At 33.5% G+C, this 15,211-nt stretch overlaps 1 protein-coding gene and 1 long non-coding RNA gene across 2 annotated transcripts; both read left to right on the top strand.

Moving 5' to 3' along the window:
• Positions 1-1,417: 1,417 nt before the first annotated feature.
• On the top strand, positions 1,418-2,778 carry LOC144556188 (uncharacterized). Its single transcript, XR_013512222.1, has 3 exons — positions 1,418-1,545; positions 1,631-1,693; positions 1,953-2,778. It is a non-coding gene; the product is annotated as an uncharacterized LOC144556188 (long non-coding RNA).
• An 8,398-nt stretch (positions 2,779-11,176) lies between these two features.
• On the top strand, positions 11,177-13,934 carry LOC144556049 (alpha/beta-Hydrolases superfamily protein). Its single transcript, XM_078304532.1, has 4 exons — positions 11,177-11,624; positions 12,242-12,579; positions 12,874-13,070; positions 13,519-13,934. The coding sequence occupies exons 1-4, from the start codon at positions 11,228-11,230 to the stop codon at positions 13,844-13,846; spliced, it is 1,260 nt and encodes a 419-aa protein (XP_078160658.1). The 5' UTR covers positions 11,177-11,227; the 3' UTR covers positions 13,847-13,934.
• The last annotated feature ends 1,277 nt before the right edge of the window (positions 13,935-15,211 follow it).

Genomic DNA, 15,211 nt, shown 5'->3' with positions numbered 1-15,211 from the left:
TAAATTTTCTATTAACATGTGTCTTCATTTTTGGATAATTATTATTATTTTCATTGATATTTTTTTCTTATAGTATGTCACGTTGTAACGCACAGTTATGATACTAGTAAACATAAATTAAGGAGTCCAGCTAGTATAACATCGGTGTCATATGACACTAACTTCAAAATCAATTAAATAGACTTCAAACGACTAATCCAAACCGTTTAAACTGATTTACTTTATGAGTTATTTTAGTATCAAATCAAGCGGTAAAAATGTTAGAAAATGAATGTAATAAAATTAACTTAAAAACTCACACTTTTGACCGCTTGACTTGATACTAAATAAATTCGAAAAATTATAAATTTTGATGTAAACGCAGAATTAATGAAATAGATCGGTTTGAACAGTTTGGATTCATCGTTTTAAGTTGATTCGATAGGTTTTGGAGTTGGTGTTATATAGGCTGAAATGACACTGATGTTATATTAGCCATACTCTAAATTAAGATGGTCAAAGTTACACCCCCAATAATTGCTCTTAATTGATGTTTATAAAACTGATCAGGTTTATACTATTGCTCAAAGTCATAATTAAGAATGTGTAAAGCCAGCCCACAAGGCTATGGTAATATTGCATATTACAAAATTGTCTTGTGTTATTGATCAATAATAATTGATTTGAATCATTAAACACGTTTTCCATATAAAATTATCCTCGCATACTAAATTTATTCAAACAATTGATTTGAACCATTAAACACGTTTTTCATATGAAATTATACTTGCATACTAAATTTTACATTTTTTTAAAATATTTTACTATCTTGAAAATTAATTAACTCGAATATTCTAAACCATCCGAAAATTATGATTTTCTTTCTATCTAAAAAAAGAATAAACAAATTAAAAAAAAATGTAAATTTAATTTTCAAATACATTTTCATATGAAGATTGTGTTTAATAGTTCGGATTGTTTTTTTCAAACAAATTTATATCCATGCCACGGATGGATACGTATATTACCTATTCACATCCTCTCCAATACCCGATAAGGAAATCTTTACAATTACTAGATCTGGATTGTTCTTTTTAACTTGGCACAAATCTCAAAGCCTAGAAATACTGCCCATATAGCGGCCCAAATTCCAAACTGGTCGAAACTTAATCTCAAACCGTAAAATAAAGATGATCCTCTACAATACCTGAGAGGATACAGATTCTATTACCATAACCTCACCCTATGTCTAAAGACAAATGTACATATATATATATGTTGTATTAAGCAGTGTTATCAGAACCGGACCGGACCGGCCGGTTGGATCGGAAAAAACTGGAACCGGTCACCTGTGCGGTTCGGTCCAGTTAAGTTATCGTCTAAGTTAAAGAATCGGTTAAAACCGATATAATCGGCCGGTCTTTATTAAAAATTCGCTGAAGAAAACCGCATAAAACCCCGGTTCAAATCAGATTACATCTTTCTCTCGCTGATTTCTGATTTCCCGTATTTTCTAATTTTTTGGATTCTCCATTTCTTACTTTTTCTCCCACACATAGATGGAAGGTAATGTGAACTTGGCTCCCCTTTCTCCTTCAATTTGGCTCTTTCCTTCAAGTTTCTTCTGTTCATTTTTGTGTATTGCCCACAGGAACAATCTCATTTTGAAGGCTAGATTTGAAACGAAATCACCAATGAATCGGCATCAAATATTGTAAGTAATATCCTCTAATCATTAAATTCGAATTTGTAAAACATGCACTTGAAAAGGATGAATCTTTAAGTTGATTGTATTAAATAGATTAATGCATTAAAGTTGTTTGATGAAATGCTAAAACCAAAATAAGATTTAGATGAAAATAGTGGAGTTGCCAATGATTCGATTAACAATTTTAATTCTTTCTCTTTAGTATTATTCGGATTTTTCTTCTAATTTCTTCTTTTCTTTTGGTCTTGATTTTTTACTCAACTAGTTAAGCATCCATGATGTGCGTGTGGAAACTGAAAACTATTAATGAGGTAAGGAGTGACTGTGTCGCTTGGATAGATCAACTTCTAATCTAAAGTTATTATGAAGTTCATAGATGAATTAAATATGCAAGTCATGGCACAGATCATTGTTTGGATTATTTTATTTTAGTTAAAAAACAATGAACACTGATGCACACGAGCAATATGATAATTACTGTCAAAATATCAGATCAGTGGATAGCAGTTCCATACATAAACCACATAGAAAAGATTAGTAATACATTTTCTAAGATACATCAGTCAAGGCATAATCATGATCGAATTGGGGCAGCCGAGACCAGGTGTCTAGTGGATGGATCGTGGGGATCAGGATGGAATGGTGGGATTGGATTTGTCATGCTTACGAAGGGGAAATTACTTGCTTACCACTCGGCTAGCTATGTCGCATGCTCCCCCCTTCAGTCTGAGACTGCCGCTTTTCTGAAAGTGGTAAGATATGTCATATCTAAGGGACTATCCACTTGCACTTTCTTGATTGATTGCCAACAGCTGGCAAACGCATGTCAGGGATAGCAGCCGCCAATTGGGGGTAGACTGAACAGCTTTTCAGGAGGTGCTAGAGGTGGGGAAATTGTTCAGGGAAGTATCGATGTTTGAGTGTTTCTACATTCCGCGATGCCAAAACTCTTTGGCAGATCTCTTAGCGAGGAAGGGTAGAACTGAGAAGTTAAACCACACAGGGTACACATACCCTATTTTTAGAGAATGGAGTTGAAAATAGAAGGGGAAACAGGGCATTGGAATGTAATACTAGTGTTTTAATTTTTGCATTTCATTAACCTTGTAACATTGTCTGATTGAAATGAAAGCCTATGGGCGCGTTTTCTGCCCAAAAAAAAAACCTTTTCTAAGAGGAACCAAGGAAAATAATTCAAAGAACCACGCCTAGTTTGTACAAATTGTTTTTTTTACCATGTTTGTGTTATGTGTACCAGTCTGGTAAACGAGGCATGTCTTCTTGCATCATGGATAGGGTTGAATGTAGTGCATTTTGGGCAATAGAGGCCTTGTGTACACATATAAAGGATTGACCAGCAATGTCAAAGTGAATCGTACGTATCTGCAGGAATTGTAGTTGCATATAAGATTGTACTGATATATGATTGTTGCATATAATAACACCGAACTAATACCATCTTACCTGCTGTTTGAGAACCCCAAAAAATACCATCCAGAACTATAAAATCTTTGTTAAAGTTTGTTAGAGCTGTATGTTTGATTTAACCATACACACGTATTCTCATTATTATTTGTTAGAAGACATAAAAGTAAATAAATAATTTGGCTTTCATATAATAGGTAACATATGTTTTAGAAAACCAGCAATTGAACCTGTTGAACCATCGGTCTAACCAGTGAACCGTTGAACCAAAACTTTAGCGGTTCGATGTCCGGTCTGGTTCTGATAACATTGGTATTAAGGAACAAAATTCGAAGAAGCAAACCCGGTAACTGAAGCGCTGAAAAAGAAGGGTTTTGTAATGGGTGAAGATTCATGATAAAACAACGGTAGAAAATGCTGAGGATAAGGTAAGTGCTATTAATTTGATGGGTGTAACTCAAAATTGATTTTCAACTGGTGATTTGAATTGAAGTTTCCAATGGCAAGCAGGTAGTGGTGTAAATAGCCCGATACAGATCAGATAGTGGTTAAATTGTATTTTTATCCGTTATAATTTTTTGGATACGGATACAAATGCAGATAGTCTCGGATACGAATACAGATAGGATATGAATATAATTCAGACAATTAAAAATAAATTACTAATATACATTCTAGTAAAAAATAACATCTAAATATAATTTTTTCATTCATAAATTAGATTTAATATTTTTCATTATAAGTTTGTTGGTTACAAAATATATATCATATTATCACAATATTAGTCATTAATTATGTTATAGTGTTATATTACTAATCAAAATATATATGTATATGCAGTTTAATAAATTATTAGTATGAATATGCAATTCATTAAATTGAATATATAGTTTAATAAATTATTAGCATGAATATGCAATTTAATAAATAAATTTAAGAACATAGAGTACATCTGTTGTGGTTTAAGAGTGTAAACAGTCGGATACGGATAGTTAAAAATCTTATCGTATCCTTATCCGTTATTATTTTTCGGATACTGATTGGATAATTTAAGTAATTTTTCGGATTTGGATCCGGACGAAATTGGATAATATCCGATCCGTTTACATCCCTATAGGCAGGGGTGTTCAAATAGTTCAGTTTATTTGGTTTTCAATCGAACTGAAAAATTTCGGTTGAAATAGTTAGGTTTTTCAGTTTAAATAGTTGGTTCGATTTTTGGGTTTAAATAGTCGATTTGGTTTAGATTTTTCAAAATCGACTAAACCAAATTAGCCAAATTATAATTATTCAAGTATGGTTTATAGAGTAGAACTAGGGTGTTCTTAAGCTTATCAAAGTTTTGGTGAGCTTAACTCTAAAACTCATCAAATCGATTTCAAATAACGAATCCGAACCGTTGAAACCCACCTACCTTACGCGTGATGCATCTACATGTGAAATTTTTAAACATTCAAATTAATTTAGTATAAAGTCAAGTGGTCAAAAAACGTTCAAAAAATGAATGCACTGAAATTAATTTATTAACCTTCTAATTTTGACCACTTGACTTTATACTAAATTAATTCGAATGTTTAAAAATTTCACATGTAGATGCATCACACGTAAGGTAGGTGGGTTTCAACGGTTCGGATTCGTCATTTAAAATCGATTTGATGAGTTTTAGAGTTAAGCTCACCAAAACTTTGGTGAGCTTAAGAGCACCCTAGTTCTACTCATGGTTTATATTTTGTTTGATTTAACATCGTTTTCTTTCTTTCATTTTGGTTTGTATATTTTAGAACATCCACATATTGTGTATAAAATTGAATAGTGTATGTAATATGAGAAAGGATCAAGTTACAACAATTTTTGAGTTACAACAAGTTACCACAATCATTTTCTATATTTTTAAAGTCCAAATCGTTGATCCAAACCGTTAGATGTGATCTTCACAATAAAATGTACTTGGAGACCAAATTTTACATTTTTTGGATTTTTTTTTACTATTTATTAAGATGAGTACAAAAACTAGTCAAATTCAGACCATTGAATTTTGTACCCATCTTAATAAATAGTAAAATAAATTCCAAAAAATGTAAAATTTGGTCTCCAAGCACATTTTATTGTGGAGATCACATCTAACGGTTTGGATCGACGATTTGGACTTTGAAAATGTAGAAAATGGTTGTGGTAACTTGTTGTAACTCAAAAATTGTTGTAACTTGATCCCTCCTCATGTAATATTATTTTGATATTTATTTCTATGAAATTACTAATGTATTGAATTTTGATCTTTTAAAATTTAACTTCTTTTATTCGATTCAACTGAATAAAACAAAATTTAATTCGGATTAAACGGTTCGGTTCTTATTCGATTGGTTCGGTTTGGTTTTCAAAGACTTGAAAAAAGTTTAGTTTGCCTATTTTATTTCGGTTTCAATCGAACCAACCATTTGAACACCACTAACGGCAAGTGCTAAGTAGTCCAGCATTTGATATCTTTATTTAACTTTGCTTGATAAAGAAGAGGATAAGGCGTGGTGATATCATTGATCGGATGTGCTAGACATTTGTTATCATCAATTTGATGCCTTTACAAAAAAAAATTGTGGAATAATTTCTTTAAATTGAAGCAAATTAAATTACAATGATAAATGAGATGCATCATTCAAGTGATACAAATATTAGTTAGCGGCAGAAAGACATAATATTATTAAACGATCTCACTGAATACATTATAGAGTATTGTTCCTGATTAAGCAACTCATCATTGACTTAATTAGTTAATTTGGTGTCTAGGACTCTAGAGAAAATAATTTTCTATAATCAAAGACTTGGATGCTGATTTCAACATTCACATGGTGCATGCACACCACAAATAGCTGTGGAATTGGGGTGCCTTGTCCTTCACTGTAAAACTGAATCGAAATAAATCAAAATAAATCGGAATTGGGGTGCCTTGTTGTTCTTCACAAATATATTTCGGTTTGAACTGAATAAATCGAAATAAAACTTCGATTTGGTTCGGTTTGATTCGGTTAAAACTGAATCGAACTAGGTAAATTAATTTTGTTTCAAAAATAAAACCGAACCAAACCGATTTAGTATTGCAACCGTACCGGACCAAATAAAAGTTTTATTTCGATTTATTCGGTTCAAACCGAAATATATTAAATTTTTTATTTAAAGCAATTGATTTATAATAAACTGAAATATATTAAAAAATAATCCAGGGTATGAAGAAATAAACTGGGGTAGTCCGGACCAAATTCATAATATATAAAAGTTTGGTCGGTTCGGTTATTTCTGTTTTGAAAATTTTCAAATAAAACCGAACCGAAGTTATAATTTGATTTTAAAAAACAAACCAAACCGAACCATTAAACCAAAAAAACCAAACCAATTCATCCAAACTAATTCGGTTGACCCAATGAACACCCTATTCATAGTCCATAGCATCATGAGAGAGACGCATTATTTTAATGTAACATTTTTCTTATTCACAGTCCATACTCCATAGCATCTTAATTATTTTTGCACCGTTCGTTTTTTTTTTTTTTTTTCCGTTGGTTTTTGCACCGCCCAAAACATATTTTTGTCGACATTGAAATTTTCCCACGATACCAGGTCACCGTTAGACATTAAAATAATGCGTTTATGTTAAATGACTAGTCGAAATGAAATTTCCTCGACAAGTCAACTCATTTTTCAGGGAAATTCAATCATCTCACTTTCCTGGGCAGATCACCTGCATATTGCAGAAAATTAAAATATGCTTCACTTTCCTAGGCAGATCACCTACGCGTTTCAATTTCCTGGACAGATCACCTACGGGTTTTTCTCAAAAATAAAATAAAATAAATAAAAACAGGGGAAATTTTATGTATATCAATAAAAATATTACATATTTTCTTTTTTAAAATCTATAATATCATATTATTTTTTTAATTTCAAAAGATCATAAATTTATCCATATTTTTAATTAAACTCATTAAAACGAGGAGGGTTAAAATGCACCCTCCTTTTTGTGCTCCTAACGTGCATTTTCTCCTCATATATTTATTTTCAAAATTCAAATAGTTGATTCAAACCTTCCAACGTGTTCTTCATATTAAAATGTGCTTGGAGACCAAATTTTACATTTTTTGAAAAATTTTTACTATTTTTTCAGAATTTTTGATTAAACTAAACAATAATAAAAAATTCAACAAGGTGATGATTTTCAAATATTCTGAAAAAATAGTAAAAAATTTCCAAAAAATATAAAATTTGGTCTCCAAGCACATTTTAATATGAAGAACACGTTGGAAGGTTCGAATCGACTATTTGAACTTTAAAAATGAAGATATAAGAGGAGGGTGCACGTTAGAAGCACAAAAGAGAGGATGCATTTTAACCCCCTCCATTAAAATTTATAAAGTATTTATTTTACCCATTATTAAAAAAATTAAAAATGCGTAATGTATTTAAGAGAAATGTTTAGTTTCTTAATTGGTTGTGAAGACAAATTATTTATTTTTTTATTTATGAGTTGTGACATATACATAAGCGTACGCGTATGCCTAAATGCCATTGTGCATGTGTTATAAGCAGTGTTTTAATATCCAGTTTATATGCGGTATGCGGAAAACCACCGTATACCGCATATGTAGTATGCGGCCGCATATGCAGATTTTTATACGGACTTATATATGCGGATTTTAAATGAGAATTCATATATATATATATATATATATATATATATTATTAATAATAATAATAATAATAATAATAATAATTATTATTATTATTATTATATGAATCCCTCTATCATTCCCCCATCTCTTAAATGGATTTTAGAGGTGATTTTTTTTTTTCTTTTTTCAATGTCGTCTACATTTCTCACAATCTATCAGGAATTTTGCGAATCTAAAATCACGAACGTATTCTACGCAATTTTATCTTTCAAATGAGATCCATGATGACATACTTTCGGGCTCACCATCACACAAGTATTTATACCTCATCGTGCAAATATTTATACCTATACTTGTAAGTATTTATCCCCAATCGCGGACCCCGCACCTCCGCATCATCTCCCCATCTCTTAAATATATTTTAACTTCCATAAACTAACTTAACTAACTAATTTAATTAAATTTATTCAAAACACTGTGATAAGCCTAAATTTTATATACATTTTTGGTAGGATTTGGTCTCTAAAACTATCATCTTTTATTAGTTTAAAGCCATTTTGTTTAGATATCGCACCAAGTTTGAGATACTGCTATATTTTGATGTGTTTTCAGGTATTAGAAGCAAATGAGAACAATTTGGAGCAAGTCCAAACGCGAACAGCTCACTGCCATTTTTTTGCACCATTATTGCGACCCGTAATTTCCATGATTGCGACTCGCAATTTCTTCACAGTTTCTGATTTTTGGGTTGCTAGAGGCCCAGAACGATAGGTATAGATGGGGGCTCTTGGAGAGAAGGGAGGGGGCTGCCATTTTCACACTTCACCACAGCTGGGAACGATCTCAAGAGCTAGGGTTTCAGATCTAGGGTGATTTGGAGAAGGAGAGGGATTTGTGCTTGGATTTGTATTCTCTACTCTATTTTTCTTTCTCTAGACTTTGGTAACCAATTGTTTATCTCATTTGTAACTATTTGCGCCCATATGAGAGGCTAATCTCCTTTCTAGGGGCGATGGCAAGTAAAACTCGAAACTAGGTGCACTCTATCTTACTCGATTTGTGGTTTTTATTGACTATTAGCGATTTACTCTTTTAATGCTTGATTTATACATGGATTGGGTGGTTTAACCTTACTCCTCCGATACATGGATTTAGGGATTTATCCAATGAGTAAAGAATAGGTAATTAGGACGAAGTACTTAACCAAGAAGTCCGAAGTAACCTAAATGTACGATATTAGCCCGCGAAGTACTTAACCGTGAAGTGTACACTATTATCAATGACTAAAAATCACTTGTGTTAACTCCCTGAACAAAAAGAGTAACTAATAGGTTATTAGGACGAAGTACTTAACCAAGAAGTCTGAAGTAACCTAAAAGTAAGATAATAGCCCGCGAAGTACTTAGCCGTGAAGTGTACACTATTATCACCTTAGACAGGACGCCCACGTATGCTTTAGAAACACCAATCGAGTAGATTGAGACCTTAGTGGATAGGAATGCCAAAGCCCCTGGAACTCCTACACTTGAATCAGACCCAAGACATTTATTATTTGCTCATTTCAATTTAATTAGATTTAGAAACCAACCCAAACTCTAGTAGTCTAGCTTAGTGAATTGGCGAGAACCAATAATTTACGAGTTGTCCCTGTGGATTCGACACCCGAACTACTACTAGACAAGGTTGTATGCTTGCAACCAAGTTAGGTGTATTAGGGTTCATAATTAGCTATAGAAAAACACGAACAAGCTTTTGTGTGGTCTCCCAAGTTTAATTAAATTCATAGGTATAAATACTTGGAAGATAATAAATTAATATTTGCAAACTAAGATATTAATACTTGCATGTCTAACTTGATATGACTATGTGGGGGGGATCACTCAAACTACATGGGGAGAAGAATCATAAACGTTCTTAGAGGTGGTTTTTTTTTTTTTTTTCAATGTTGTCCACATTTCTCATGATTTATGAAGAATTTTGCGAATCTAAAATCACGACCGTATTTTATGCAATTTTATCTTTCAAATGAGATCCATGATGACATACTTTCGGGCTCATCGTCACACAAGTATTTATACCTCATCGTGCAAGTATTTATACCTATACTTGTAAGTATTTATCCCCAATCGCAGATCCCGCATCTCCGCATCAACCTTTCTCAATCGTCCCTGCGTCAATCTTTCTCTAACAAAAATAGTTGATCACATAGGTATAAATACTTCAGTACATAGGTATAAATACTTGATATTAATACTTTTAAATATTAGCAGTGTCATATGTGAAAATATTAGATATAAATACTTAGATGACGAGGTATAAATACTTGTGTGACGATGAACTCGAAAGTATGTCATCATGGATCTCATTTGAAAGATAAAATTACGTAGAAGACGTTCGTGATTTTAGATTCGCAAAATTCCTTATAGATCGTGAGAAATGTGGATGAGATTGAACAAATAAAATTGGGAGAATAATGGAGGATGAGAGTGGGGGGACAATTATCAGGGCCCATATATATATACTAGTAATCGTACCCGTGCACAGCAACGGGAGCAAATTATGTAGTAGAAAACATTAAGCTCCTTAATAAGGATGAGAGATAATTTAAATCAAATTTGTAGAGAAAAATAGTTAAATACTATATTTATCTACAAGATAACACATGTGAACTCTAGTGTAGTGGTAACAATTTTGGCACCAACAGAACCCAACCGGGTTCGAATCCCGCCTTCAACAGAAGAAAAGAAAAATGGTGCGCGGTGCACAGGCTCAATTCGCAGGTGCCGTGCGTGGTTCAGAGGCGTGGTCCACAGGTGCGGCGCGCGGTCTACGGGCACTGGGATCATATGCGGCGTGACCAATGCATACTTAAGTGTTGAAGCTCATAATTTAAAAATTCATCTATGTGCGATCTGGAAATTCAACGGCTGAGCATCATTCCAAAAAAAAACCCAGTAAATCAGGACCCTTGCAGGATCTAGACATTAACCTCCTTAATAAGGAAGAGAGATATAAGTATACGATAATAGGTGGTATAAACCAAATATAGATTTTCTATTCGAATTGCAACTGAATAAAATTGTTCAACCTGATATTCGGTCGAATAGACCGAATATTACTGCTTTGGTTATAAGTAGAGATAAATTACATACTTTCAAAAACTGACTATGATTAAATATTTTTTTTTACACAATTTATATATTTTATTTTCATTGAATGATAAAATGAATAATTTATAAATTAAAAATAAAATTTAATAAAAATAGAAAATGTAAATTTGTGAGTTTTAAAATCAGAAGAAATAAGGTAACGTGGCTAAACCACAACCTCTTCTAATATAATTCAACGGTCGAAGCGCACACAAATACACATTTGCGCCTTTTCAGCCACAAACCTCTCATCACTCTGAATCTCTCGTCCCTTCCCCCCATAAAACAAACAATTATAAAACCACAAAATGCTTACACCTCTGACATTTCCAAAAAATTCACTCAATACTCTAATCTCAGCAATCAGCCTAGTTGTCTTCACCTTCTTAGATTTGTTAGATTTTCTTCTGTGTTATGTGTACAGATTTTTGGATGAATTTCTCGAGGAGAACCCGATTCGGTGCTATTGCTGTGAGAAAAGTGGTAAAGAGGGAAGCTCAGATCGAGAAGTATCAGACACTTTGCATGAGCGAAAGAATATTTTCAGGGAAAAGTTTTTTCTTAATTTGAGAAGAGATTATAAGGTCAAAGGAGGAGGTCAATTGAGGCATGCAAGGTGGTCTGATTGCTGTTGCAAATCATGCATTTCTTGGCAGGGAAAAGAAGAGAGAAAGCTTCATTTGGTTACGAATTTACCAAATCAAGGTTTAGAATTTGCACGCCTTTCTTAATCAAATTTTTTATTAGATTTATGTACTTTTGAAGAAGGGTTGATATGAAGTTAAGAATGGATAGAGAGGTTGCCAACCACAGGCCAAAACTAAATTATCTCAGAACAGACATATAACAAAAAGGTATACCATATTAAAAAATGTACCAAGTTAAGGTTATTTCTTTCTCTTTTTTTGTCTTTTTTTTCTTTGCGTTGTCGATACAAAAGGCAAAGCACCAGTTGTTACAATTTTTTTTTTTTTTTCATTTTAGGCCTTGTGGGGCCAAAGCGTTTTGCTTATATGAAAAAAAAGCTAATTTCTCGGTTTCTGGTTTTTGTTTGATAATTAAACAGTTTTGATCAATGTTTTATTTGTGCAAGCTGATTATTCATCCAATCAAAATCTCTTCGCCATGAGTCAGTTTATCAGCTTAATTTAATTAAAAGTTCCTAATTGTAAGTCCTTGTATAAAAAGCTCACGACTTATTTAGGAACCATGACGTGAGTGTTAATTTTTTTTATTCTTTGAAATACAATCGAATAATTATGCTATGTCCCAATTTGACAAAAATGAAAGATTTCTTACGGAGTTGCGTAATTTGTATGTAGGTAGAAATGGTTACGAGAATGAAACCTCAGAGAATGTGATATTTATCCATGGATTTCTCTCTTCTTCATCCTTCTGGGCACAAACAGTTTTTCCTCAAACAACACGACCGAATTTGAAGTTGTTTGCTGTTGATCTGTTGGGATTTGGCTGCAGCCCAAAACCGGCTGATTGTCTTTACCAGTTGAAAGATCATATAAGTATGATAGAGAAGTCGGTTATCGAGCCATACCAGCTCGAATCATTCCACTTAGTTGCACACTCTATGGGATGCATGATTGCATTGGACTTGGCTGCGAGATACCCAAATCAAGTCAAATCTATCACTCTTCTTGCCCCTGTAAGTACTATTTTCATTTCAATAGTTGACATGTTTGGTTGTTATACCATACTTCCTGGTACATACCAAGATGGCCCATCTAGCTCAGCAATCTTTAATCAGAAGATTAACAATGTTTTCAAATCTTTAAACCATTGATAAACTGTAAATTAGCTACAAATTATACATTAACTGTGCATTTTCTTGGGAAATTAAGTATGATATCCTATAGCTTGTTCATGCCTTCCAAGTCTTGTTCCCCACTTTGGCTTCAGATTTGTAATTTGAAGTCATTTTTTTTTTTTTCAATTATAGCCATATTTCCCTTCAAGTGGGGAGAAAGCGAGCCATAATGCCTTAAAGAAGCTAGCAGAAAAAAAGATTTGGCCACCTATGGCATTTGGATCGGCAGTCATGTCATGGTATGAGCATGTTGGGAGGACTGTATGCTTGGTTTTCTGCCGAAATCACTTGATATGGGAGAGAATTATAAAGCTACTTACAGCGAAGAGGTAATTATATAATTTGTCATAAACTATTTTCATCATGGAAACATGTCCTTTATTCATAGTAGTCTATCTAAAATATTTTAGCTAGCTGACCAAAAAAGTTACATTTTAGCACCTTTTCTGCATGTGAGATTGTGTTTCTAAAACAATTGGTAAAAAAAAAAAATCAACTCGGATTCAGTTTAATAAGGCTGTGAAATTATAAGATATGTGTGCAATTATGCTAAGAATTGTCATATTGGTTAGTTGCTTACTGGTACGGGTACCAAACTTTAGCTTTCATCTGGTTCTTGTATTCTTTCTTCTTTTTGTCATATCTTGAAATAAGATATTCTCCTAGTATTCGGTGAGTTGATCTTTGCTAGTCCAATTATCTATAAGATAGAAATCCTTAATTTCATTGATTCCACATTTACCTTTTATATTTGACAATTACATGCATTTCTTGTAGGGAACTATATTTTTTAGTCACCGACATGACAAAGCATACTCATCATTCGGCTTGGCACACTATGCATAATGTGATTTGTGGCGGGGCCAAAACTCAAGACAACAACTTGCAAATTATTAAAAGGGCGGGGATCTCAGTGAAAATAATCCATGGTGAGAAGGATCAGGTGGTTCCGATTGAGTGTAGCTATGACCTGAGATCAAGGATTCCACATGCCGAGCTCCGAATTATAAATGGCCAAGATCACAATTCAACAATTGTTGGTAGAGAGAAGGAATTTACAAAAGAACTAGATGAGTTTTGGTTTTCAGCTCCAAAGACTAATTAACTCATGTGACAGATAAATCAGTGACCTCATTTTAGAGGCAATGTGCAAGACAAGGTAAAAAAAATTTGGCATTACATTCATTAGTTTATTCCCGATCAGTTTCTTTTGGTACGTTTGGACGAAACAAGGAATAGAGCAAGAATAGAGCTAATTTCGTCTCTGCTAGAAGAAAGAAAAAAACCCTAGTCGCCTCTGCCATCTTCTTTCTTCCATCTCGCGCCGCAAGCCTTCTCAGTTCTGTTCATCTCCTTCCTCTCATCTCTCTGCCAGCAAGCCTCCTCAGCCCCATCCTCGCCTTCTGCTTCCCCTTGAGGGGAGTGGGAGATCCGCACTAATAATCTTCTCCTCTTCCTCCTCTTTTTCTTTGCCTTCTTCATTACCTCGTCCGCCCTCTTCTACTCTCGTCCATCCCGTTTTCTCTTCAAAAAATTCTAGCCGCTAGCAAGCGCTACTCGTTCCTGCCCCCTACCCCAGCACCTATCCGTCGGGAAAAGAGAAAGTTGACGATAATAGCCTTAGTCGTCATCTCTCTTGTCTATTGGCACTTTCTATTTCTTCACCATCGTTGGGAGAACTAAGGACAGTTGGCGGTAATAGCCCTAGTCGTCGGCTCTCCTCTCTCTTTGCACTTTCACCATCGCGCAACATGCCTTCTCTGCCCGTAACCCAAATAGAAAAAAAGAAGAAAAAAAAAAGATGTCTCATTTCCTTTGGTCACTAGCCAGCCAATACTGAAGGTTATCGGTGTCTACCACTAAAGGATATTATTTATTTCTTTTGTTGTTTTAGTTGTTTGTGTTGTTAGATGTGATGTTTAGATGTGAATGTTTTTTTAGATGTTGATGTAGTTTGGATGGTGTTTTGGATGTAGAACGATGGATGTATTTTACGTTTTAATTAATAAAAATTATACTTGACAGTTACTGTCAAGGTTTCAAAAAAAAAAAGAGCTAATCTCAAGTTTAAAAATAGTAGCTAACTCAACCAAAACAAAGAATAGTGGGTTAGTAGAATAGTGAGCTAATTCATGTAAGACAAATAGAGAATAGTGGATTAGTGCTATTGTTGCTCCATTCAAATATTAAATAGCTCAAAAAATATATATATTATTCTTGAGTTAGTGCTATTCTTGCTCCATCCAAACGCAACAAATAGCAACAGAGAAACCGGAAAACTACGAAAGTATCTCTAATACATATCATTCATGAAAAACTCGGTAGAATGTTATAAAGCAACTGGAATTAAAATCTACTGCTGGCCAATTTCAGTTTTCCTCTTTTGCCAGAGCCTATCTAGATCGACATCACCTTGTTTAACAATCTAATATGTGAAGTCTTATTAGCCTTTTCTAGATTACTAGTATAA

Source organism: Carex rostrata, chromosome 6, assembly GCF_964058835.1.
Source record: "Carex rostrata chromosome 6, lpCarRost1.2, whole genome shotgun sequence".
Lineage (NCBI taxonomy): Eukaryota > Viridiplantae > Streptophyta > Magnoliopsida > Poales > Cyperaceae > Carex > Carex rostrata.
This window is presented reverse-complemented; position numbering and strand designations above follow the sequence as displayed.